Source organism: Taudactylus pleione, unplaced genomic scaffold (genome assembly GCF_031769625.1).
Source record: "Taudactylus pleione unplaced genomic scaffold, aTauple2 ptg000370l, whole genome shotgun sequence".
In the NCBI taxonomy this organism is placed as follows: domain Eukaryota; kingdom Metazoa; phylum Chordata; class Amphibia; order Anura; family Myobatrachidae; genus Taudactylus; species Taudactylus pleione.
The window spans coordinates 6,888,396-6,912,167 of NW_028284771.1; the positions used below are offsets into that span (position 1 = coordinate 6,888,396).

The following is a 23,772-nucleotide window of genomic DNA, read 5'->3' on the forward strand; positions in this document are numbered from 1 at the left end:
ATATACTTGTTCTTGCAGCTGCTGTTTCTGTCACTGTTTTGATATTGTGCCAATCAGAAGAGTATCTTTTTATGTTTTTAGCTCGTGTGTCTTGTCTTCAGTATAAATTTCATGTATCACTCAGCCATCAGCTGTGAGATTGGGGATATCAATTTCTACCTTATGGCAGCTGGACAGAGACAAGAGTGTATGCTGGGTTCAGTGTGTGGTTTGATAATTTTACGCCATCCAGACACCCGATAAACCCATTCAGTTAGTGTGGAATCGTAGTCTGCTCTGTGAGTCTTGTCGCCCAGATCAAGTTCATCATACAGCACTGAGTAGCAATTATATCAGCACGTGTGACTGGAATAGGCAATGAACAGCAGACTTACTGCATATGTGTTTTGACTGGGTCCTACTTTATTGTAAATACTGTCTGTCTGAATATCCTTGGTTGTGTTATTTGAGATCAATACTTGTGGCCATTGTTTTTTATGTCATCAGGGGATTGCCTTAGAATTTATTCTCTTTGATGCCAGCTGCATTAATTAGTCTTATCTTGCTGGTTATAGTGTTCAGTGTTCCTGCTCTTACTCAGTTATGTCTGATTCCTGCCTTAAGTTTACTCTGTATTCCTGCTTGAACCTACTAATGCTTTGAAAGCTGCCTGGATCAACCATTTTTTCTGTATTTAACGGCAGTCATGCTCACTGTCTGCTATTCCGCTTCTGCTACTGCTGTACCCGACCAATCTATTATTGTTATATATTGCTGCACTACAGGATCATATACACTGTGCCACCTGACATTACTCTGACTTGGTGCCAACTACAATCTGTTCCTCAAACCTCATCTTAGACCTTCTGCTGTATACTGCTAAACTAGGATGCGGTTCATATACCGGCATTCGGGATGCCAAACTGGGATGCGGTTAATATATTGACATCCGGGATGCCGGTGCCGGAATCCCGATCAGCGTGGGAAGACCGGGGATGGAATCCCGACATGGCTGGAGATGCCGACGCTGGATTCCTGAGAGCCGGCATCCCGACCGTGAGTATAGCGGGGCCGAGTGTTAGCCGCGGAGAGGGGAGGGTTAGGTTTAGGCGCCCCGGGGGAAGTTAGGGTTAGGCTGTGGGAGGGGGGAGGTTAGGGTTAGGCTCCATACATGGGGGGTTAGGGTTAGGCACTAAGGGGAGAGGGTTAGGTTTAGGCACTAAGGGGGGCGGATTAGGTTTAGGCACTTACCGGAAGGGTTATGGTTAGGGTGCGTGGTAGGAGCGGTTAGTATCAGGGTGCAGTAAAAGAGGGTTAGGGGGTAAATAGGACAGGGAACATTACTTACCGTTCCCCTGTCGGGATTGTAAGCATCGGGATGCCGCTGTCTGTATATTGACAGCCGGCATCCTAAGTGTCGGGATCCTAAGTGTCGGGATTTCATTACCCTGCCCGCAAAACTGTATTGGCTAATTGCTGTACTGCATCCAGCTAGTCTGCTGGATAGTTTTTGCTGTTTCCTGGCCATCTCCTACATGCCAAACTTTACAGTGTCTCATGATTTCCGTTGGTGCTTTGTTATCAGTGACTTCAATGGTATGTTGGAGTGGGACTGCAGAAGCACATGCAGGGGGGGTTTTCTGAGTAGCCAGAAACCCCCCCTGAGTAGCCAGAAACCCCCCCTGACAGACTGGAGTGCAGGCACCATGTTCTTAAGCCTCCCCCCTCGCCGCCAATATGACACGATTTCATTAGAATCTAGTCATTTGGCCCCGCCCCATCCTGATTGACCCGCAAATCGCGGCATTTTGCCATGAGGAGGAGGGGCCTAATTACATTGTGCCAGCCTGCTAGGTCCTGTACCGATCAGATCTGCTGCAAGGTAAGTTTGTTTGTAATGTATATGTGACATACAGTATGGGTGTGTATATATGTGTGTGCGTGTAAGGTATGTGTGACATATGTATATGTGTGTATATGTATACATATGTGTGTATATCTATATGCGTGTGTATGTATATATGAATATATGTATGTGTGTACACATGTACATATATATATATACAGTACATTGCGTTCTAAAGGAACAGGGGTTGCTATATATGAATATAAATCAGGATCAGTTTTGTTTACTCATCTTGCACAAGAAGTTTGTGACACTTTGTAGCACATTAATCCTACAGTGCCATAAGATAGAATATTTTTTCTAGTAGGTATAGAGGAGACATGGCCTCCAGCACCCGGAATTGCACCAGTTACCAGAACATTTTCCAAGGCAGCTGTACACATGGCTGTGGAATCAGTATGTATTACCGCCAGCCGCATGGCCAGCAGTTCAAATCCCAACGCTAGAAGCCCAGCAGGGGTGAAGATCCCGACAGCGGATCTCGGTAAGTAACCCTAACCCTATTCCCCCCCCTAACCCTCACTTAGGGGTGCCTAATCCTAACTTCCCCCCTAGTTCCTAACCCTAACCCCCCCCGTCCCCGTAGCCTAAACCTAAGTCACCCGGGGGAGGGGGCTAACCCTAACCTCCCCCCGGGGGGTGCCTAACCCTACCCCCCTCTTTCCCCAGCCTAAACCTAACCCTCCCATGGGGGGAGTGCCAAACCCTAAGTCCCCCTGGGAATCCTGAAACCTAACCCTACCCCCCCGCGGCTGTCCGCGCCCGGCTTACCTTCGGTCGGGATGCCGGGCACCTGGCTCCCGATGTAGGTTTAATGACAAGGCCTGTCTGTAGTGTCCGGCCACACTGATGCAGTGGTGCAGGCTGCAGAGTGCCGTTCCCTGCACCCTGCTAGCCAGAAGCAAAGACCATGGGGCAGCGAAGGTGCCGCCCGCAGAGCCCTGTGCTTTGTGTGGTGGCACTGGTCGCATGCCCCTAGTTACAGTCCAGCTTAATTATTGTGTACAAAGTTCCCTGTAGATTTGTTGTTTAAGTGCTGACCTGGGAATTTGAGACGTCAGTTTGTGAATTTCATATTTTCTACTTTCTTTTGTGTGCTTGGTTGAAGTCTTTTTATAATTGCTTTATGTGTGTCCAATATAGTAGAACATAATAAATCCAGTATAATTTAATTGAAATTATTGTTTTATTACATTTTTAATTACTGCGTGACAACTAATTTTGTATTTTAATGTTATCCTATACGGGTTGGGTATGGATTCCCTGCAGTCGGGATCCTGCTAGTCAGAATACCGACAGCAGCATCCCGACAGTCAGAATCCCAACACCCATACTTAAGTATAGTAACACTAACCCTAGCCCCTAACCCTCCCTCCCCGGTCCCTAAACCTAACCCCCTCCCCGCATCCTAAACTTAACACTCCCTCACCGGGGCCTAAATCTAACTCCCCCCTAGTGCCTAAACCTAACCTCCACCTCCCCGCACTCTAAACCTAACCTTCTCCCCTTAGTGCCCAACCCTAACCCTCCTTCTAGTGCCTAACCCTAATATAACCCTCTCCTAACTCCCGATACTTACCTTCGGGATGCTGGTCATTATTTTAGTACCACATACATTTACTAAAGGGCATTTGGAGTAGAATTCATAAAATTGTACTCCAAACCCAAATTATCACATATTGTTAGTAAGCAGATCGCATTTCCCATAATTGTAATGAGAAATGTGATCTGGTGTTATCCAGGGTTTCCCCTGGTTCCCCGATTCCTGCTCTGCTCTAACATGCAGAGGAGAGCCGGGAGCCAGCCCCTGTGATCAGCTGTGTGGTTTAAATAGACCATAAGCTGATCACTGCAGAAAAATAAATAAAAACCCCAAACACCTGATTACATGGACCGGTGATCGGTGCTCTGGTGATGTCCTCTGGGGCTCCAGTCAGCTGCAGCATAGAGCATCACTGGAGCACCGATCTCCGAGTCAAGTGTAAGTGAACAGGGTGGGGGGTGGTGGTGTTGTGTGCGGGGGGCACCTTCTCACTGTATTCTTTTATTGTGCCTATAAATGCCAGGTTTTTACTCAACAGCCTACATCAGTGGTCTCCAACTTGTAGTTCGTGAGCTACCGGTAGCTTGCGGTCTTGTAGCTCACCTAGCTGCAGGACTGCCGAGTCAACTAGGAGGAAGTGACCCATGACGTGTTCTCCCCCGTGGCATCGACGCCATGGGTAGAGCCACAGGGAAGCACTTCAGGTGATTTCCGCAGCCTCTACAGCAATCGTACGGTGTCTTCGATACGGCGGAGCTAGTGACTCCCGCCCAGCCCTGCCGGAAAATCACACAGCAGCCCTGGCTATATCTTTTGCTCATCTACTGGACGTACCTCATTGGAGCCAGTAATTAACAGTGAAATGTGCCAGTGCTTACATTTTATTTACAAGCTACAACAATATCACTGTAATAATTAAATGCATTTTTATTTTCTATGAAACATTTTTTTATTTTATTTTTCTATTAAATTACCTTCAATTGTTCGGTTATTAGCCAGATTTTTTTTTTCTACAATTTTAGTAGCTCTTCAGGAGGTTTCATTTTTCTAAAGTAGCTCACACCTCAATTCATACTTACCGACATTCCTGGGCAGCTTTCCAGGAGCAGCAGGAGGGACCTGCATTTTTCTCCATAATCTCTGTTGTCACAAGCAATAACATTTATGGCACTCTTTTCCCATCGACCTTGTTAATAATGTAGATGTATTAGAGCTTAAATCTGGTAAAAATAGAAGTTATAACGTTTTACTGCAACAAAACCGGTCGTGGAAATACTGTGATGCATTGCTGGCCTACACATGCAGCACATTGGGTTCCCCAGTATAGTACTATGGTGGGGGGTCTATCTTCGGGAACGGGATGTAGCTGGGATCCTGGCGCACACAATGCAGGCGCTCTTAATATCGACGCCAGAATCTCGACAAGGGTCAAAATCCCGGTTTGACAATCCCGGCGCCTCAATCCCGAAGGTAAGTATTAGGTTTAGGGTTAGACACTGGGGGGGGGTTTAGGCTGTGGGGAGGGTGGCTTAGGGTTAGGGTTACAATACTTACCTGCATACGTTGGGATTTCCACCATCGGGATTACGCTGTCAGGATTGGATTCTGACCGCCGGCATTATCAGTGCCAGGATCGCTTACCCAACCCTGCCCATGCACAATAGCCGCACTATGCATGTGCAGATCAGGTTCTGTGACGTCAGTTGCAGTGCCCCAAAGACGCAGAATAATTGACATGCTGCTGGCATTTGGAGGTGGCGACATGGGAGGCACCAAAAAATGGGGGGGTCAGCCCTGTTTTCTGGGCATGTGGAAGCCATTGACTGCATCCTAAGACGCAGCATGATTTTGCCAGAAATCCTGGGTAACTTCAGGATCACTCAGATGACCGATGGTCACGCAATTGATCTGATGCTGCGTTTTCGGATGCAGCAGCGGATCAGAGAAGCCGGCAGTGGGCATCTTTTTACTCAAGACATCTCATGCAGCTGTTTTATATTTTTCAGCACAGCTGTTGCTTGAAAGACGCGGCGACTGTGCTATAGCGTAAATCGCTGAATCAGGCCCTCTGTTATAATTTGCGTTTAGCTCCCCATCAGTCCCTGCAGCATTGGGACATGTCTCTCTCTCTCCCTGTTCTAGAAGAGTGCTGCATGGCAGATGCTATTAGGTAACTCTAATATAAAGCTTTGTGCCAACTATCTGCCTCTGACCTGCAGTCTCTCATGTTAATTTTACTGTAACATACAGCTTAAATGGATGAAGCAGTGCTCTGCTAGCACGGTGCAGCACGCCAAATAACAGTTGTTAATAAATGCTATAAGAAAAAAAAAACACTGAAAATCCCCTGCCACTTTACGTTACTCTCATCCAGAGAAAATATGTCACAGGAAATAAGTAAAGCAAAATATGCCAATCCTGGCAAATGATCACATTCATTTGCAGACAGAAGGTTATCGCAGTACAGCTTCTCATTTCCAAGTCTTCAGGTTCATGTGTTACAGAAAGCTTAGCCTGCCACCTTGTGGAAGCAAATTGGAGAAACAAAAGGAAACAAATCTTGAAATAATTTTCAGTGTAAATTACAGTATTTATGTGTCTGTTGAGTGGTACATCATTGGCATTTTGCAAATTTCACTCACTCGCAGGGCCATAGCTAAGGTAGTGCGGCCGGTGCCATTGCACAGGGCACCGCAGGGCAGGGGGCGCTGTTTGGGCCTGTCAGATTTCTGTTTATTATCATTCTTGCTTGTAGCTTCCTCTTATTTCATCCCCAGCATCTCCTGGCCTCTCCTATCTCTTCCCTGGCCCTTCCCCATGAAGCCATGGCCCTTTTTTGGGTGCATTATGTACCTTTGAAAAATAAGGGGGGGCGCCAATGCTCTTTCTGGCACAGGGCACCAAAAAGTCTAGTTACGGCTCTGTTCTCTCGTAGTGATAATTCTGATTTTCTATTTTTTATTTTATTTTAATAGTGTATTTCTTCAGGCTACACCAAACAAAAATAACTAACAGTTTTCTTCATTTACAAACACATTTTGTTTTACCTTAATAACTGTCCAAAGCAGCCCAAAGAATTATATATACATTATCTTTATCTATCTATCTATCTATTCAGTGTTCTCCCCAGAATTTTTTTCCAGCCGGGTGGGGGCCTTCGCAATTATGCATGCCGGGAAAAGGGGTATCTCCCTTACCAATCCAGCCCGACAGGTCTCAGGCTGCTCCCCCACTGGCTCTCAGTCAAAAGTGCCCATTATGCAGTGCCCCCTGTATTTGTGCCCTTTATACAGTGCCCCCTGTAGTTTTCCCCTTTATGCATTGCCCCCTGTAGTTTAGCTTTGCCCTTACGCAGTGCCCCCAAGCTGAAGTAGTGCCCCTATGTAGTGCCCCCAGCTGGTCCCTTATGTAGAGCCTCCAGGCTTAAATAGTGCCCCCAGACTGGCCCTTTATGCAGTACACCCAGACTTAAATAGTATCCCTTATGCAGTGCCCCCACCCTTGTCCCTTATGCAGTGCCCCCAGCCGGGTCCCTTATGCAGTGCCCCCAGTAGCAGCCCCCTATACAGTGACCCCAGTAGCAGCCCCATTATACAGTGTCCCCATTAGCAGCCCCCTATACAGTGCCCCCAATAGCAGCCCCCTTTATACAGTGCCCCCAGTAGCAGCCCCATTATACAGTGCCCCCAGTAGCAGCCCCATTATACAGTGCCCCCAGCAGCAGCCCCATTATACAGTGGCCCCAGTAGCAGCCCCATTATACAGTGCCCCCAGTAGCAGCCCCCTATACAGTGCCCCCAGTAGCAGCCCCCTTTATACAGTAACGCATACTCACAAAAGAAAAAAAAAATATGAGATATGGTAAGAACTTACCCTTGTTATCTCTATTTCTACGAAGTCCATAGGGTTCCACAGGATACCTTGGGGTATAGGTGTGACGTCAGTCGCAGGGCACCAAAGAGTTAAGCTTTCAGCCTCCCAGGATGCACTAGGTCCCCCTCCTATACCCCGCCCCCGGGCCAAGGCACCTCAGTTAGTTACCAAGCCATAGGCCGGAGGAGGAGAAGGAAGAGAGAGAACAAAGATCTGGACACATACAAGAATCACATTCTCACCAGAGGGAGACGGAAAACCGGTGACCAGAGCAAAGCCCATCTGCAGCACAGGTGCGACAGGGCGGGAGTCCTGTGGAACCCTATGGACTTCGTAGAAATAGAGATAACAAGGGTAAGTTCTTACCATATCTCATATTTTCTACTTCAGGGTCCATAGGGTATCCACAGGATACCTTGGGGATGTCCCAAAGCAGTATCCTTTAAGGGTGGGGACGCTCCTGTGCAGAAAGGAGAATCCGCCGCCCGAAGGAAGCATCCTGAGAGGCGAAGGTGTCAAACCTGTAATACCTCACGAAGGTATGGACAGAAGACCACGTAGCAGCCTTGCAGATCTGAACTGCCGAGGCACCACGTCGAGCTGCCCACGAAGGACCCACAGACCTAGTGGAATGAGCCTTCAGAGAAGGAGGGACCGGTAGGCCTTCATGAAGATAAGCTTCAGAAATAGCCATACGGATCCAGGCTGCCAAAGTTTGCTTTGAAGCAGGCCAACCCTTTTTACAGAAGCCATAGACGACAACAAAGCGTCCGACTTCCTAAACAAAGAAGTGCGGTCAACATAAGTCCTTAAGGCCCGCACAACATCCAAAGAGGCCTCACCCACGGAAAGACCCGGTGAGTTAAAGGCCGGAACAACTATTTCCTCGTTAACATGAAACTGGGAAACAACTTTGGGAAGAAACTCGGGCCGAGTGCGGAGCACTGCCCTGTTCCCATGAAAAACCAAGAAAGGGGGTCTACAAGAAAGAGCCCCTAACTCAGAAACACGTCTGGCTGAAGCAACGGCCAGAAGGAAAACAGTCTTAGCTGTTAGCCATTTAATATCCACTGAGCCCAGTGGTTCAAACGGCGGTCCTTGGAGAGCCCTCAGGACCACAGCCAAATCCCAAGGCGCCACAGGTGGAACAAAGGGCGGCTGAATACGGAGAACACCTTGCATAAAGGTGCGCACATCCGGGATTGTAGCAATCCTACGGTGAAACCAGACAGATAGGGCCGAAACCTGTACCTTCAAAGAAGCAAGGCGAAGCCCATGATCTAGTCCCGCTTGCAGGAAGGCGAGAATCCGAGACAGACGAAACTCCCGCGGTGCATAACCTCTCGGTCGACACCACTGGAAGAACGTATGCCACACGCGATGGTATATCCTCGCGGAAGACGGTTTCCGAGCTCGTAACATGGTACGCACCACAGAGCTGGAAAACCCCCAGGACCTCAGCATGGCCGTCTCAACAGCCACGCCGCCAAAGACAGCCGAGTCAGGTCCGGGTGAAGACAAGGACCCTGAGACAGAAGGTCCGGTCGTAGCGGCAACCGCAGAGGACTGTCCACGGACAGACCCTGAAGGTCTGAGAACCAGTGCCGTCTGGGCCACGCGGGAGCTATCAACAGGAGCGTCCCTCCTTCCTGTTTGAATTTCCGGATTACCCGTGGAAGAAGGGAGACCGGAGGGAACAGGTATGCGAACCTGAACGTCCACCGGACGGACAGAGCATCCACCAGAGACGCCCCTTCGTCTCTTGTGCGAGACCCGTACACCGGCAACTTGTTGTTGTGCCGGGACGCCATGAGGTCGATTTCTGGAAGACCCCACCTGTCCACCAGTAGTTGAAAAACGTCCGGGTGCAGGGACCATTCCCCTGGATGAACGTCCTGGCGACTTAGAAAGTCCGCCTCCCAATTTAGCACTCCCGGGATGAAGACCGCTGATATGGCCGGAAGATTGCGCTCCGCCCAAACCAGGATCCGAGAGACCTCTACGAGAGCCGCCCGACTGCGAGTTCCTCCTTGCCTGTTTATGTAGGCCACGGTGGTAGCATTGTCCGACTGGACCTGCACCGGGTGACCCTGGAGAAACCGCTGTGCCTGCAGGAGAGCATTGAAGACCGCACGGAGTTCCAAGATATTTATTGGAAGCTCCGCTACTGTCGGTGTCCACCTGCCCTGGAACAAGTGTGGACCCGAAACTGCTCCCCAGCCCCGAAGACTGGCGTCCGTTGTCAACAGGACCCAATTTGGAACCCAGAACGGACGTCCCTTGTTGAGGTGGGTCGTCTTTAACCACCACGCAAGGGACAGGCGAACCTCCGGGGTGAGCACAATCGTCTGGAACTTCAGAGACTGAGGCAGCCCGTTCCACTTGGACAGGATCAGGTGCTGCAGAGGTCTGGAGTGAAACTGGGCGTATTCCACCATGTCGAACACCGACACCATGGAGCCCAGTAACCTCATCGCCGAGTGTAAGGACACCCGGCGGCTGTGCAGACAACTGCGCACCCTTGACTGTAAAGCAGAGATCTTGTCCTCCGTCACGAAGATCCTTTGCTGTCCCGAGTCCAATAAGGCTCCAAGATGCAGAATCCTCCGAGACGGGATTAGAGTGGACTTCTGCCAGTTGATTAGCCAGCCGTGCCGTTGCAGCAGTGCAATGGTCAGGTCCAAGTGGTGTAACAGGAGCTCTGGAGATCCTGCCACCAATAACAGGTCGTCCAAGTACGGCAACATGCGGACTCCTTGCAGCCGCAGAGAAGCCGCCATGACCGCCATAGCGTCCTGTATGTCCAATGACACCATGTAGTCCCCAGGTTCCAGCGCCAGAATGATGGACCGTAGGGTCTCCATCCGAAACTTCGGGACCCGCAAAGACTTGTTGAGTGCTTTGAGGTTGAGAATCGGACGATATGACCCATTGGGTTTCTGTACCAAAAATAGATTTGAATAGAAACCCTGGCCCCTCTGGGAGAATGGAACAGGCACTATAACTCCAGCCTGGAGCATAGTGTGCAATACCTTCCGCAGCTCCGTAGCCTTGTTCCGGTCTGATGGTAGACCCGTGGTGAAGAATCGAGCCGGGGGTCTGTGCCGGAAGGAGAGGGCGTACCCGTGAGAGACCACCTCCAGAACCCAAGTGTCTGTCGTAGTGAACGACCAACACCGGGAGAACTGCAGCAGGCGGCCTCCCACCCTGGGATCCCCCAAGGGGAGACCCGGACCGTCAGGCCGCAGGCTTGTCATCTGGCTTGGGGGCCGGACGTCTGGTACTCCATGCCTGTTTCCGGGGCTTGACCGATTTCTTAGGGCCAGCCTGTCGAGGAAACGACTGTGGTTTGGGCCTGCCCTGGGCCCTAGATGACCGAAAGGACGATGGTCCAGAACCAGAAGGAGCAGCGGCCGACGGGAGACAAGCAGATTTGGCTGCCGCCAGCGTGGCCACAATCTTATCCAGATCCGGACCGAAGAGAACTTCTCCGGTAAACGGCAACGCTTCCAGACCTTTCTTGGATCTGCGTCCGCCTTCCAGGATCGCAGCCACAAGGTGCGACGAGCAGCTACCGCTGCTGAAGAAATTCTAGACACCAGAGTACTAATGTCTAGAGCCGCCTCGTTGATGTAGGTGGCCGAATCACGGAGATTGCCAATCAACTCCGCCTGTTCGGCCGGACAGTCGGATTCAAAAGAAGCCTCTAATGAATCCGCCCAGCGCTCCATCGCTCTGGCAACCCAGCAAATGGCCATAGCCGGCCGTGCTGCCCCCCCTGCAAGGGAATAAGCGGACTTCAGGCAGATTTCTACCTTGCGGTCCGTAGCATCCTTAAGGGAGGACATGGATGGCATCGGCAATGTGGCACTACGGACAAGACGGGTCACGTGAGAATCCACCTGTGGAGGGGATTCACACTTAGCAAAATAATTATCCGCGAACGGATAAGCCACCGCCAGGCGTCTCTGCGGCTGGTATCTTTTGCCAGGTTGTTTCCACGCCTTCTCTAAATGGTCCACCAACTGACCCGAAAGAGGAAAGACTGTGGCATCGCCCTTCACATCTTTGAAAAAGGCATACTTAGATTTAGCCGCTGGGGGAACTTCGTCCTCAATCACCAAGGCTGTGCGGACCGCCCGAATAAGTCCAGGAATATATACTTTGGACTTAGCATCAGCGTCCTTAGTATGGAAAGGTTCCTGATCGTAAGGATCCAGAATCTCCCCATCATCAGACGTCCCTTCGTCATCCTCATAAGGAGCGGACAGAGACGCCACCGGCCTTTTATGAGGCCGCATCACAGACTCCCCTTGCAACACATCCGACAAGTGCTGTACAGAACTCGTCAGGGAGTTAACCCACGCTGGCTCCTGAGAACCCGGGAGCGGGGAAATAGGGAGACTGTGGGGTACCACCAATTGTCGTGGGAACCCCTGCATGGGTGACGACACCACAGACTGCTGGGACAAACCCATTGGAGTAAACGCGGGCTGCGGAGCTAACTGGCCCACTAAAGCTGTTAACGCCTGAGCGAAACAAGCCCAGGGCGGCTCCTGTACCGGTGCTGTAACCGTAATAGGCCGCGCCATGGACAAACACTGCCGGCAAAGGCCCTCCGCGCTACCCTCCCCCTCCGCTAACGGTACTTTGCACGTGGTACACTGTAGCCGGAGGGGAAAATCACTTTCAGACATGATGGCACCACGTATGTGACCTCTCTCACCAATTAAGTATTAAATAGGCGAGAGACCACCCTGCAGCACCGCACCGCAAGGGCTTTAGCAGAAAGAACAGGGACAGTAATAAAGCTGACAGTTTAGAGAAGAAAAGTTACAGGCAGCGCTAGCACAGTCACATACAATGCAGAGAAATAACAATTCCTGCACTAACAGCGCTGATCACTCAACTACACAGACACAGGGCCTGGTAGGACACAGCGCTGCATACACAGACCTGAGCCACAGCGGAGGAGAGGTATGCGGGGGGACCCAGACCACGATGCTTCCTTCCAGACTTCCAGCAGCGTTCACCATGCGTTGCAGAGAAGATGGCCGCCGAGGAGCAGAGAGAAGCTGGCCTGGGGGAGGAGCGCTGACACAGGACCAGTCAGCACAGTGCAGAGAGGGCTGTGTGCAGCGGGGGAGGCGCCGGCTGTGAGACAGGGAAGGCGCGCTCCCCTGGCATGCATTTAACCCCTGGGACGCCGCAGCGCTACCGCTCTGCTGCGGTCCGCTGTCCCAGGGGGTAGTGGAAGCGCAGGTTGGTCGCCTGGCTCCACGCTGCAGCCAGTCCCCAGGGAGCCCCCTGCCTGGGGACTTAGGACCATGTGATCAGCGGGGACCCACCGCGGGACCCCGCTGCTTACCTCTGTCCCCCTTGAATCCGGCCATGGTCCGGAGCATCTGGGGTCACCGCTAGCTGTGACCCCAGACGCCCACCAGCATCCCCGGATCAGTACCGGCGTTCTGGTACCGGCGGGGTGTAGGGAAGACAGCATGGACGTCAGGACTGACTGTCCATGCTGTTCATCCAGATGTGCAGCCACAGCTGCATGAAGAAAAAGCTTCAGGGGCTCTTCTAGCCCCCACTCCAACAGGTGCACCCGACTCCGGCCGGGCACCAAACTAAACTGAGGTGCCTTGGCCCGGGGGCGGGGTATAGGAGGGGGACCTAGTGCATCCTGGGAGGCTGAAAGCTTAACTCTTTGGTGCCCTGCGACTGACGTCACACCTATACCCCAAGGTATCCTGTGGATACCCTATGGACCCTGAAGTAGAAATAGACAACTTACCTGATCCCCGCTCCAGCCTACGACCGCTGCTGGCCGCTGTTCCCGGCCCGCTTTGCACTATGGGAGAGATGTCATGACGTCTCTCCCATCAACCGCTGTGGGGGGAACTGGAATGGGAGCTCATGAGTGGGAGCCGCAGCAGCCAATCAGAGTCTGTATGACTCTCATTGGCTGGCTGCGCTGCTATGACAAACACACAGCTGCCGCTGGCGGCTGTGTGTTTGTTTCTGTGTAGGGCAGACCGCTATTCACTGCGGTCTGCCCTACACTTGTGGGGCCCTGGGGACACTAGCGGAGGGTGCGGGCCCCGATGCAATGCACCGCCGCTAGTTCTCAGTGCAGCTCAACTGCCGGGCGGTGGGGGATTTTTACTGGGCGGACCACCCGACAAATAAAGCGTGGGGAGAACACTGCTATCTATCGCATCCTGATTACAACATTATTAGTGAGTTCAACCACCGAGCTACTCTTAATTATGAAAGTAAATTTGCTGTTTATCATTTTAATTCTCCAAACTGAAGTATATAAGTGAAAATATAGCATCTATGAGTAGCATATGTGGTCATTAGGATAATTATCATAAAATAATGATTGGCTGCCATTATGAGCTACAGTATGTACAGTTTATTGTCACAAAACCAAGACTTGGTCATTAATAGCCAGTCCGGCGGTGCTTCATCAAGGTGGGCCATCATGTTCCAGGGTGATGTCACTGCATCCCTAAGGGGGCGCAGCCATGTTGATTGTGATCAGCTGATCGCCAGAATCCAGTCTCTACTTGTCTGTTGCACTCACATGATTGCGTCCTCCTATCCTCAAGCAAGAGCACTCTATTTAATGCTGCACCTGCCATTAGCAGGCTGAGGGATCAATGTGGAACGTTACTCCTCTGTGTGCTTACTCACCAGTGTGCATCTTCTGTCTCCAATCTGCTGCCTGACGCTGTTCTCCTGTCAGCTGGACCTCTGTAATCTATTTCCTCTGTGCTGCTTCTGAGTCTGTCTCATCCACTCTGCAGCATATCGCTATTGCTGGTATCCACTCTACACCCCTTCAGCATGTGTTCAAGCTGCCGCTTTTCCTCCAGTTCCAGTCCGGTTCAAGCTCCGGTCCCAGTCTGGTCAAGCTGTTATTCTCCTCCTGTTCCATTCCGGTTCAAGCTCCAGTTCCAGTCCAGTTTAGCCTCCATAGTTTCAGCCTGTGTCCTTCATTCCTATCCAGTCCGGTTCAGCCTGCTTCGCACATTCTGGTTCTACCCTGTGTAGTAGTCTGACGTATACTGATTTTACCATTGACTGTTATAATGCTTTTTATAATGTATTCAGTCTGCTGTTATAGTGATTCAAGAAAGTCCTCTGATTACAACTTGCCTGCTCATTGTGGGTTCAGTGAACTGTTCACACTGTATTGCTACTCAGTGAGTTCTGCTGTCCATCTCCGCTCCAAACCTGTCTCTGGGGCTGTTGTTTATATGTATTTATTTCTGTTTTGCTCCTGAGCTCTGAAAGACTGGTTCCAGCCCCATGGTCCTGAGATCAGGACTGGGGTTGATTACCACTCAGTTGGTTCCAGGAGCAGGCTGAGAGCCTTCCAGTAATCTCTGACCTTTTGATGACACTAGGCTACATGCCATAAGGGAATGGGTATGAAGTCCAGGTGGCTGAATAGCTGCGGGTTCATATCCCGACGCCAGAAGCCCAAAGGATGAAGATGCCGACAAGATGGGTCAGTATGCTAACTCTACCTCTCTCATCCTAACCCTCCCTCAGTGGTGCCTAACCCTAATCTCTCCCCAGTGGTGCCTAACCCTAACCTCCCCCCGGGGGTGCCTAACCCCCCCTTCCCGCACCCTAAACCTAACCCTCTTGGGGGAGTGCCTAACCCTAACCTCCCCCCAGAGGGTGCCTAACCCTAATATCCCAATGTGGCCCCTAAAACGAACCCTCCCCAGCCCCTCACCCCCCCGGGCTAACAGCTTACATGGCCCTGCTTACCTTCATTGGGGATTTCGTTGACATGCTAAAGATATGCTTCGGGATTTCGACGCTTATCTTTAGTCCCGGGTCAGGATTCCGACGTCGGGATTCCGACGGCCGGCATCACGGGCGCATGTAAATTAACTACATCCAGCATAAGAGTCCTACCTATGAGTAGATATCTAATCTAGCCATCTCAATTCCTATATATCTCGTCAGCCCTGTCCATGGGTTCTGACTCAGGTCTGACTACTCAAACAATGACATTTATGATGTAATCTACTGTATGTACATCTATATGTACAGTACATAATCTGCAGCACATACTGTGACAATAAAGATAACTTGCATCACACCTTAAGCAGCTCCAGTGCTAGGCAGCCTGGGCCTGTTTGCACTTTAGCAGGGATGCTACCAGCATGGCTCCAAATTGCTACATTTAATACAATGGGTTCCTGTTGAAAGGTCGACAATGAAAAGGTTGACAATAATTTGGTTGACACCAGATGGTTGACATGAAAGAAGGTCGATATGATAAAAGGTTGACAGTACAGAAGATCGACAGGTTCAAAAGGTCGACAAGGAAATGGTCGACACGTGTTTTTTAGGGTTAGGCACTTACTGGTGGGTTAGGGTTAGGCTACGGAAGGGACAGTTAGGTTTAGGCACTTACTGGGCGGTTAGGTTTAGGCACCAAGGGGGACAGTTAGGGCAAGGTGCTAAGGGGAGGGTAAAGTTTAGGGTTAGAGTGAGGATTAGAGATAGAAAAACAAAAAATTGTTGACCATTTCTGTGTCGACCATTCCCATGTCATCCTTTTGGCCCTGTATCGTCATTTTGTCATATCGTCCTACTGGTGTCGACCAAATGACTGTCTACCTTTTCATTGTCGACCATTTGAACAATACCCAAAACCAGTCCCATGCTGGCCAGCACCGTGCCACTGGCTGACTAGGAAGGATGCAGCCATTCTCCTCCCCCTGTCCCAGAGACTGAGTAGCACTGGGGCTCTTCCTGATGCCATTGGTCTGTTGGTACCTGAGGTAAATGACAAGATTTTTAGTTTGCACAGTCATCATCCCAGGCTATTAATACTGGTGCTGTTTTGGGGGATAGAGCTACACTGTCTGTTTTATCAATGATTTATCTATTTTCTTATTACACAAGGCACTAACAGTGCTGACAGCCACCCAATGGGTTAATGGTATGACAAAAAGATTAGGGTGTGATAAGAACCCAATATTGCCAGTAAGATAATGTATGAAATTACAGTGTTACATAGGCCACCCAGCAGCTGTGCTATGACTTCTGCTAGCCAGACAGGTGACAGCATGGCACAAGCACTTACCAGTCCCTCCGTCACATGACACACAGTGGTGCTGGCCAGAATGTGAGCACAGCTAAAGGAGGGCACTTCTGTATGTCTCTGTTTTGTACCTTACTCAGGGCCTGACTCAGGGGTGCTCACTATGTGGATGCGGCATGCTAGCGGCCAGTGTTTTCGGTCTGTGCATCACACTGCGCATGCGCCCCAATGCTTACCGCCAAAAGTTGTAGAACGAATTTGGATGGAGAGAGAGACAAGTTTAGTGGGTGTTCCTGGAAGGTAACAGAAATGTGGCTAGCCAGACGTGGGTGTGTCGTGGCCAAAGACGCAGTTGCACTGACCCTGGCAGCCATGTTGAGATGGAGAGATTGCTACTGCCACAGGACTGGGGCAGTCTCCGATGGCGCGTCTTAATATGCACAGCGGCAGGTAAGCGCTGCAGCCAGTGGGCGTCTCAGTAGGAATCCCATGGGCTGCGGAACTAGTGTAAATGACGCAGTGGTTGCGGCAATAGCGTGTATCTCTGAGCCTCCTCTCTAACAGGAGAAAACACATTTCCTTGACAGTCGAGTTGTGTAATCATTATTAAAGGAAACAACTGTTACATAATAGAAGTTATGTAATGTGTCTTGCAGCCGTCAGCTCATCACCAGTGTTTATGTGATTTTACTGCCTACCAGGTTTTGTTGGCAATTAATGGTAAATTGGGAAATGCTTTATCGCTTACAGTTATGCTATCTGCTGGCCTCTCATCTGTGGGGTCTTGGATTCTTCTCTTTTACCTCACTCTTAGCATAAAGGTGGTGTCCCTGCTTCTAAGTCACATGTAACATGGTCACACCTACAGCGAACAGAATTTTATTGTGACTATACTCCCATATTCTGCGTTGTATATAACTGCGCGATCGCAATGTCCCCAGCCCTTTGGCTGTGAGAGCCTCTGTCATCACTATCAAAGGCCCTTACACATGACCAATGCTGGGTGCACTTTGCATTTGCACAACTCAGACTAGGTAGTAACTCAGACAATACGCGGCCTATGCACACAGTTGTCACTCAGTACCACCCATTCAGTGATCGCAGGGAAAGGACTGAGATGCATATGAGTCCGCATCGCTCATACTGTAGGTAATGATGTATCTGCAGCCCCACGACATGTGGCCAGTTTGCTAAAAATCACTGGATGCAGCAGCTTTTGAACTTGTCTGTGACTCAGAATCAGGCCCAATATGTATAACAAGTACAAGAGAGAACAAACAAGTAAATGATAGAGAGGCAGATGTATTAAGCTCTAGAAGGAGATAAATTGGAGAGTGATAAAGTACCAACCAATCAGCTCCTAACTCATTTTTCAAACACAGCACTGATTGGCTGGTAGTTTATCACATTCCAGAGCTTAATACATCTCTCCCTAAGTGCTTTGTTATTTAATACATTTGTATTCTTTAAATAATGGCTCTAATGTATATTGTATATTGACCACTTCTGTAATTTGTTGTGTTTCTTTTTAAGGGACAAGCGATCCTTATGTCAAGTTTAAGATTGGAGGAAAAGAAGTTTTTAGAAGCAGGACAATACACAAGAACCTTAATCCTGTTTGGGAAGAAAAATCTTCCCTACTCATTGACAGTCTCAAAGAACCTTTATATGTTAAGGTGAGAACTTAATTTTTCCACTGTCTAATATGGCAATAGAACAGAATATATAATTACAGGTCACAAATCATGGGGAGAGGTCTCTAATCATGGTTACAGTACTGTATGTATCTTTGTAATATTTCCTGAATTCCTTCTCTTTACCCTGCACAAGAGCTAGCACTTCTCAGTCCCGGTCATTGATTGGTGTCTATTAACTTGCCAAATGTAGTTACTAATCAGAGAGGAGTAACTCTGTCATTAAGGGCACTGATAGTATAATGAATACACTTCAAATTACATTGCCGACAGCTGTGACATGTGACTTATTGCGGTGTATTTAGCCGCGGGCAATGTCTATGACGTGCCATTGGGACTCTCTGAACTGCAGCACTTTTTGACCTCCAACATTAACAACTATCCCTCTCAGCCCATAAAGGTGCGCAGGAATATTGGAAACGTTCGGGTACTGTATTCTACTGTGATGTTATGTCTAAGACACATTAATGGGCTTTTGTGTGTCTTTTTTTTCAGTCCTATTAAAAATGCATTTCACATGACTTCCAGGGCACGATTCAGAGTCGCACGCAGACACAGCAGCGTGATTTTCCGCAGTAGCGTCTGCGCCTTTATGCTAATGCTGCAGACAATCTCTTCAATGCTGAAACGCCCACTTGCCACATGTTGCACCTGTGAAAATATGTCTCGGTGCGTTTTTAGATGCACCATCGGAGCTTGCGCCAGCCCTATGGCAGGGGCAGTTTCTCAGTCTAAACATGGCATCTTGTGTGAGCAGTTGTGCATGATAGGCTCATAGTTGTCATTAGTAATTATAAGTGACACCCCCCCCCCCAAAAAAAAATAAAATATAAATTTGATTCATACATTAGCTGGTAACACTGATAGAGAGCAGACGCAGAGTGTTACCTGCTGGTTCTGGTGGCTTATATGAGCAGCAGCTGCATAAATACATCTATACTGCAGCTATATTCTGTTACTGTGGTTTGGGTACAGAAGCTGTGTTGGTCATAGCACAGTGTGCCTTGTATCTAGGAGAGTGGTGTGCCTTTAATATTGCTACAAATTATAGGAGTGCCTGGGGGTGTTTAGTACTGTACATTATCCAGGTTGGGTATGAAATCCCGGCTGTCAGGATGCCAACCCCCATAGGAACGCATGGTAAGTGTATTCCTATCCCCTGCCCTAACCCTCCCTCCCCGGTACCTAACCCTAACCTACCCCCCCCTTGTTGCCTAAGACTAATGTCCCCCTCCCCGTACCCTAAACCTAACCTCCCCCCTAGTGCCTAAACCTAACCTCCCCCTCCCCGCACTCTAATCCTATTCCTCCCTCCGCTGTGCCTAACCCTTCCCCTAGTGCCTAACCCCTAACCCTAACCTCCCCCCTAGTGCCTAAACCTAACCTTCCCCTCCCCACACCCTAATCCTATCCCTCCCTCTCCTGTGCCTAACCCTCCCCCTAGAGCCTAACCCCTAACCCTAACCTCCTTCCTAACACCCCGATACTTACCTTCGGGATGCCGACGGTCGGGATACTGGTGCCGGGATCTCAACCTGTCGGGATTTCGCACCGACTACATCCCCATTATCCAGCTACTTAACACCCTTTAATTATGTTAAAATTGGCTCAGAGCCCTTAAAAGCATACGTCCCAACTGTTCCGATATTGGCAGGATAGTCCCCACACCCTGTTTCGGATGCGTCTCTACAGCGCGTACAAATGTCCCTACTTGGTATATCGCGAAAGTCCGACACTATGGTCATCTCTGCTATAATTTGTTTTCATAACACATTTTACAGAATAACGGAATGCTGAGTGTATTCTTGATTATGTTAAAGCACAGCCCAACAATTGAGTAATGTCGCCATCTAGTGACAATGTTGGATAATACGAATAGTACAAGTGGCAACATAATAATCAAAAAATACAGTTATAACAATTTTTTAGTGTGGCATGAATAATATATTAAAAATATATACCTGACATCCATGGTATTACAATAAATGTGAATTTATTACAGCAAAAAATTTCTACTTACCATGCACACTACCAAAAATAACATATAGAAAGGTTGTGTGCCAGTGCTCAATAGCCAAACCTTGATCCCTGATTTGCAGAAAAATATATATACTGTCTTTTACATTCAGGAAAACCAAAAATATTCAATGTCCATAGAATGACGAAAGTGGAAGTATGGTGACATCAGACTCAAGTGTTCCTTTATATTAGAGATGGAGCGGTTTGGTTCTATTTGGTTCTTTTCACCAAATCAGTGCATGTTCGACTTATCTTATTGGCTATCCAAAACACGTAAAAGTCAGATAGCCAATAAGATGCCGTTTTCAGATCCGAACCTTACCGAATAGAAATAATCTCTACAGTACTTTATATGCCACATTCCATCATATAGCCTCACTATATATCTCTTATAGCTTCATACTACATGTCCTAGTGAGGGCACACATGCTCATACACAGCCATAGCCAAGGTGCTTACACCCGATCTATAGGATCGGCTGCTGCATCTGCTGCCACTCTCCAAAATAAGGCACTATGCATAGACGATTGTTCATTGTCTGTTAAGACTATGGACCTCATTCAGAGTCGGTCGTAAGCGGCCGCTTGGTCGTACGCCTAACGATCGAGAATCAGAAAAAACAAACAAACGCACGGCTGGGCGATCGCAACCAAAGTGACGCCCATACATGAACAAAGCACCTCCTCTAGCTAGCGAGTGATAGCAGTTAGTGATCGAGTCAATGGTTGTCAGTCGTTGTCAGTCGCTGTATGTTAATTTTCTTCTGATGGTTGCGGCCGTTGTGTTGTGTGCTAATTACACCAAAAATGAACAAAAAACTGCATAGAATAAGCCATCCCCATGAAATTTATTTATTCTTATTATTCGCTAATGCTAACGCAACTGAATCAATTACAAGTCAATTAGCAGTGTTATTAGCAACAACAAACGATTATTAGCTGCTTGCATTGTGTGGCAGAAAATAGAAACATCAAACATAACATCAGTCACATTCGATAGTATCGATTGTACTCTGGGGCTTGAGAGAGCACATACCAAAACTCAAGCTGGACGATTAGCCAGCCCTCTAACCTGCTCGCAGAGTGACGTTTTACTACTTCCGGCCTTCTATGTCGGTCGTAGCAGGAAATTTATGCACGCTCCTGAAACGCCCTGAAAACGTGAGGAACGCCTGCGTTTTTAGACCACCACCCCCGTCAACACCCACAAACGGCCTTTCATGTCAATCAACTCTCGGAAGCCATTTCCTGCTCGTAAGCCGTACGATTGACAGCATTTTGGATCGCAAGGTCTCGTGCGCACATGCGTACAACTAACCGTGCGCATGCGTGGTTTGGAAACATCGGATGCATACGACCGAGCGGCCGCTTACAACCGACACTGAATGAGGTCCTATGATTGGTTTCACACTGCTAAAGGTGGTACTACTTACTAATCTCCAAGTATTCCCTAAAGGAGCGTACACAATAGACGATATGCTCCCTGAGCGATTTCGTCTAGTGTGTCCCCGGCAGGCTGTGCTCAATGTCGTTCATGGCATTGAGCACACCCGCTGAACGATATAATTAACGATACCGTTCAGCGCCAGGCTCTCTCCCCCATTTGTTTATTTTTAAATGGTACCCAGGTCACAAAGCTAGTAGGTCCAGTGACTGTACAACCACGCCACCTGGTGTATCTGTGAGAGTAATACAGCGAATGCCTATAATCATTATAGGACCTGTGGCAGAATTCATCACTATAGGAAAATAAAAATGCTTTAAATGATGTATTATTAATGTTGTCATTATTGCCATTATTACATCTTCCTGTCAAAAAAAATGATGTCAAGTATTCTAAACAAATGAGCTGTGCATGTTTTTATTCTATGCCTGATTTAAGCATAATTATGCCAAGGATATTTTCTAAAATGAAAGTGCCTTAAAAGAGAACCCAGCACTTACACATGACTGAGCGTACCTCACATCATTTTGATTTTGCACCAGTGAGTTTATCTGGATAAGATATACAGGGTGACTAGTGCCAAAGGACAGACGATCAGATGTAGCCCCAAATCTGGAGCACTAAGTGCTCTTTAGGGTGCCTGCCTGCTCCACCATGATTGCTTAAATTAATCAAGGAAACAGACTTTGCTGTATGGAAGCACTTGTAATATTAGTGTGTGAAGATGATAGGTCCTCCATCCTTGCAGCATCTCATACAAAGCTTGTTGAAGATGCTGTTGGGGATGTGCTCTAAAGCTTATCCCGTAGGATAAACAGTCAGATCTTTACATTGAAACATGTGAGCTAAAAAGCCAGCATACCATATTTTTCATACATTTGCAGTACTTTAAGTAACAATTCAACAGATTGATTACAAGTTTGAACAAAAAATATGTTGAATGAATGAATCATCATCATTACGTCATATTTGTAGTCAATAATTTAATATATGTTGTCATTTGTTTGTATTCCAGGTGTTTGATTATGATTTTGGGCTACAAGATGACTTTATTGGTTCAGCATTTCTCGATCTTACAACACTAGTGCTACAAAGGTATACAAACTACGGTATTTATTTTCAAGTTTTAATGATCACATTCATATTCCTCAGGTTATGTGGGTTGGGGGGGGACCTTGGAGAGAGATAAAGTAGAAGGTTGATAAAGTACCAACCAGTCGGCTCCTGTCAGCTTTCAAATACAGCCGGTAAAGTGACAGTTAGGAGCTGATTGGTTGGTACTTTATCTCCATCCACTTTATTTCTCTCCGAGGCTTAGTACATAGACCCCAATGTACTGACAGTTAGAAGCTGATTGGTCGCTATGAGCAACTTCTAAATCTCCCCCTGGAACACAAAGATTCATCCTTCCTTCTTCCCTTCCCTTGCCTTTCCTCCCCTCCCCACCCCCCCTCAATATTGAAGCCTACACAAAATGCCAAGCCAGCCGCCTTAAGGGTTGACAGTCAGGGACCATTTGTGGGAGGTAATGGGGGGAACTGGCAACTGAAACGCAGATGTAACTGTTTTGTGGGCGTGATGCAGCCAGCGACTACGTCCTTGTGTACAGCTTCACTGGCCCCGGCGTCTTACTTCAGATGGACATTACCATAGGGTTGCTCAGAAGTTTGATGTGGCGGGAGGACGTCTCAATACGAATCCCAACATCTGCGACATTTGCATATTCTCTCACAATAGCAGCAGGATTTCTTTTTACCTCTAACTCTGGCCCTGAGTGCCGGGGTGGTGCAGTGCATGTACCGCCTCAGCTACCAGGGGATGACACTTATCATGCTCCCACCCCCCGAATTTGCGCCAGGCTAAGGGGCTCACAGTGCACCTCTCCCCATCGCGCTGCAAATAGAGTTTCTCATTATATTTTTTCTAAGGGGGCGTGGCAAAGCCTTCAGCAATTAGACCACGCCCCCCATAGTAATGGGGCCCAGGCAGGCTGTCTATGGCTCTGCCAGCTATACTATAGAGGCCCAGGTCTGTCAGCAGGAATACACTTCTCCCTGACTCAGCGGTATATACTGTACGTATTCTTTTCATTGTTTTATGTTATTGTAATACCTCTTTTATACCAAAGTTCCGGGTCTGACCAGGGGGTTGGAACAGGGTTCCAATTTGGATCAGACCCGGAACTTACCCCTTTTGTACTGTGGCACCGACTGAGGATATTCCCGAGTCGGCGCCATTC

At 48.6% G+C, this 23,772-nt stretch overlaps 1 protein-coding gene across 3 annotated transcripts in view; it reads left to right on the forward strand.

The window, feature by feature from the left end:
* MCTP1 (multiple C2 and transmembrane domain containing 1) overlaps nt 1-23,772 on the forward strand; it is a 1,010,275-nt gene that overhangs the window by 443,569 nt on the left and 542,934 nt on the right. For all 3 annotated transcript variants that reach the window (XM_088444636.1, XM_088444637.1, XM_088444638.1), the window contains 2 exons: nt 17,911-18,053; nt 22,549-22,628. In XM_088444636.1, the coding sequence (XP_088300762.1) occupies nt 17,911-18,053; nt 22,549-22,628 (223 nt within the window). The remainder of the gene's footprint in view (nt 1-17,910; nt 18,054-22,548; nt 22,629-23,772) is intronic.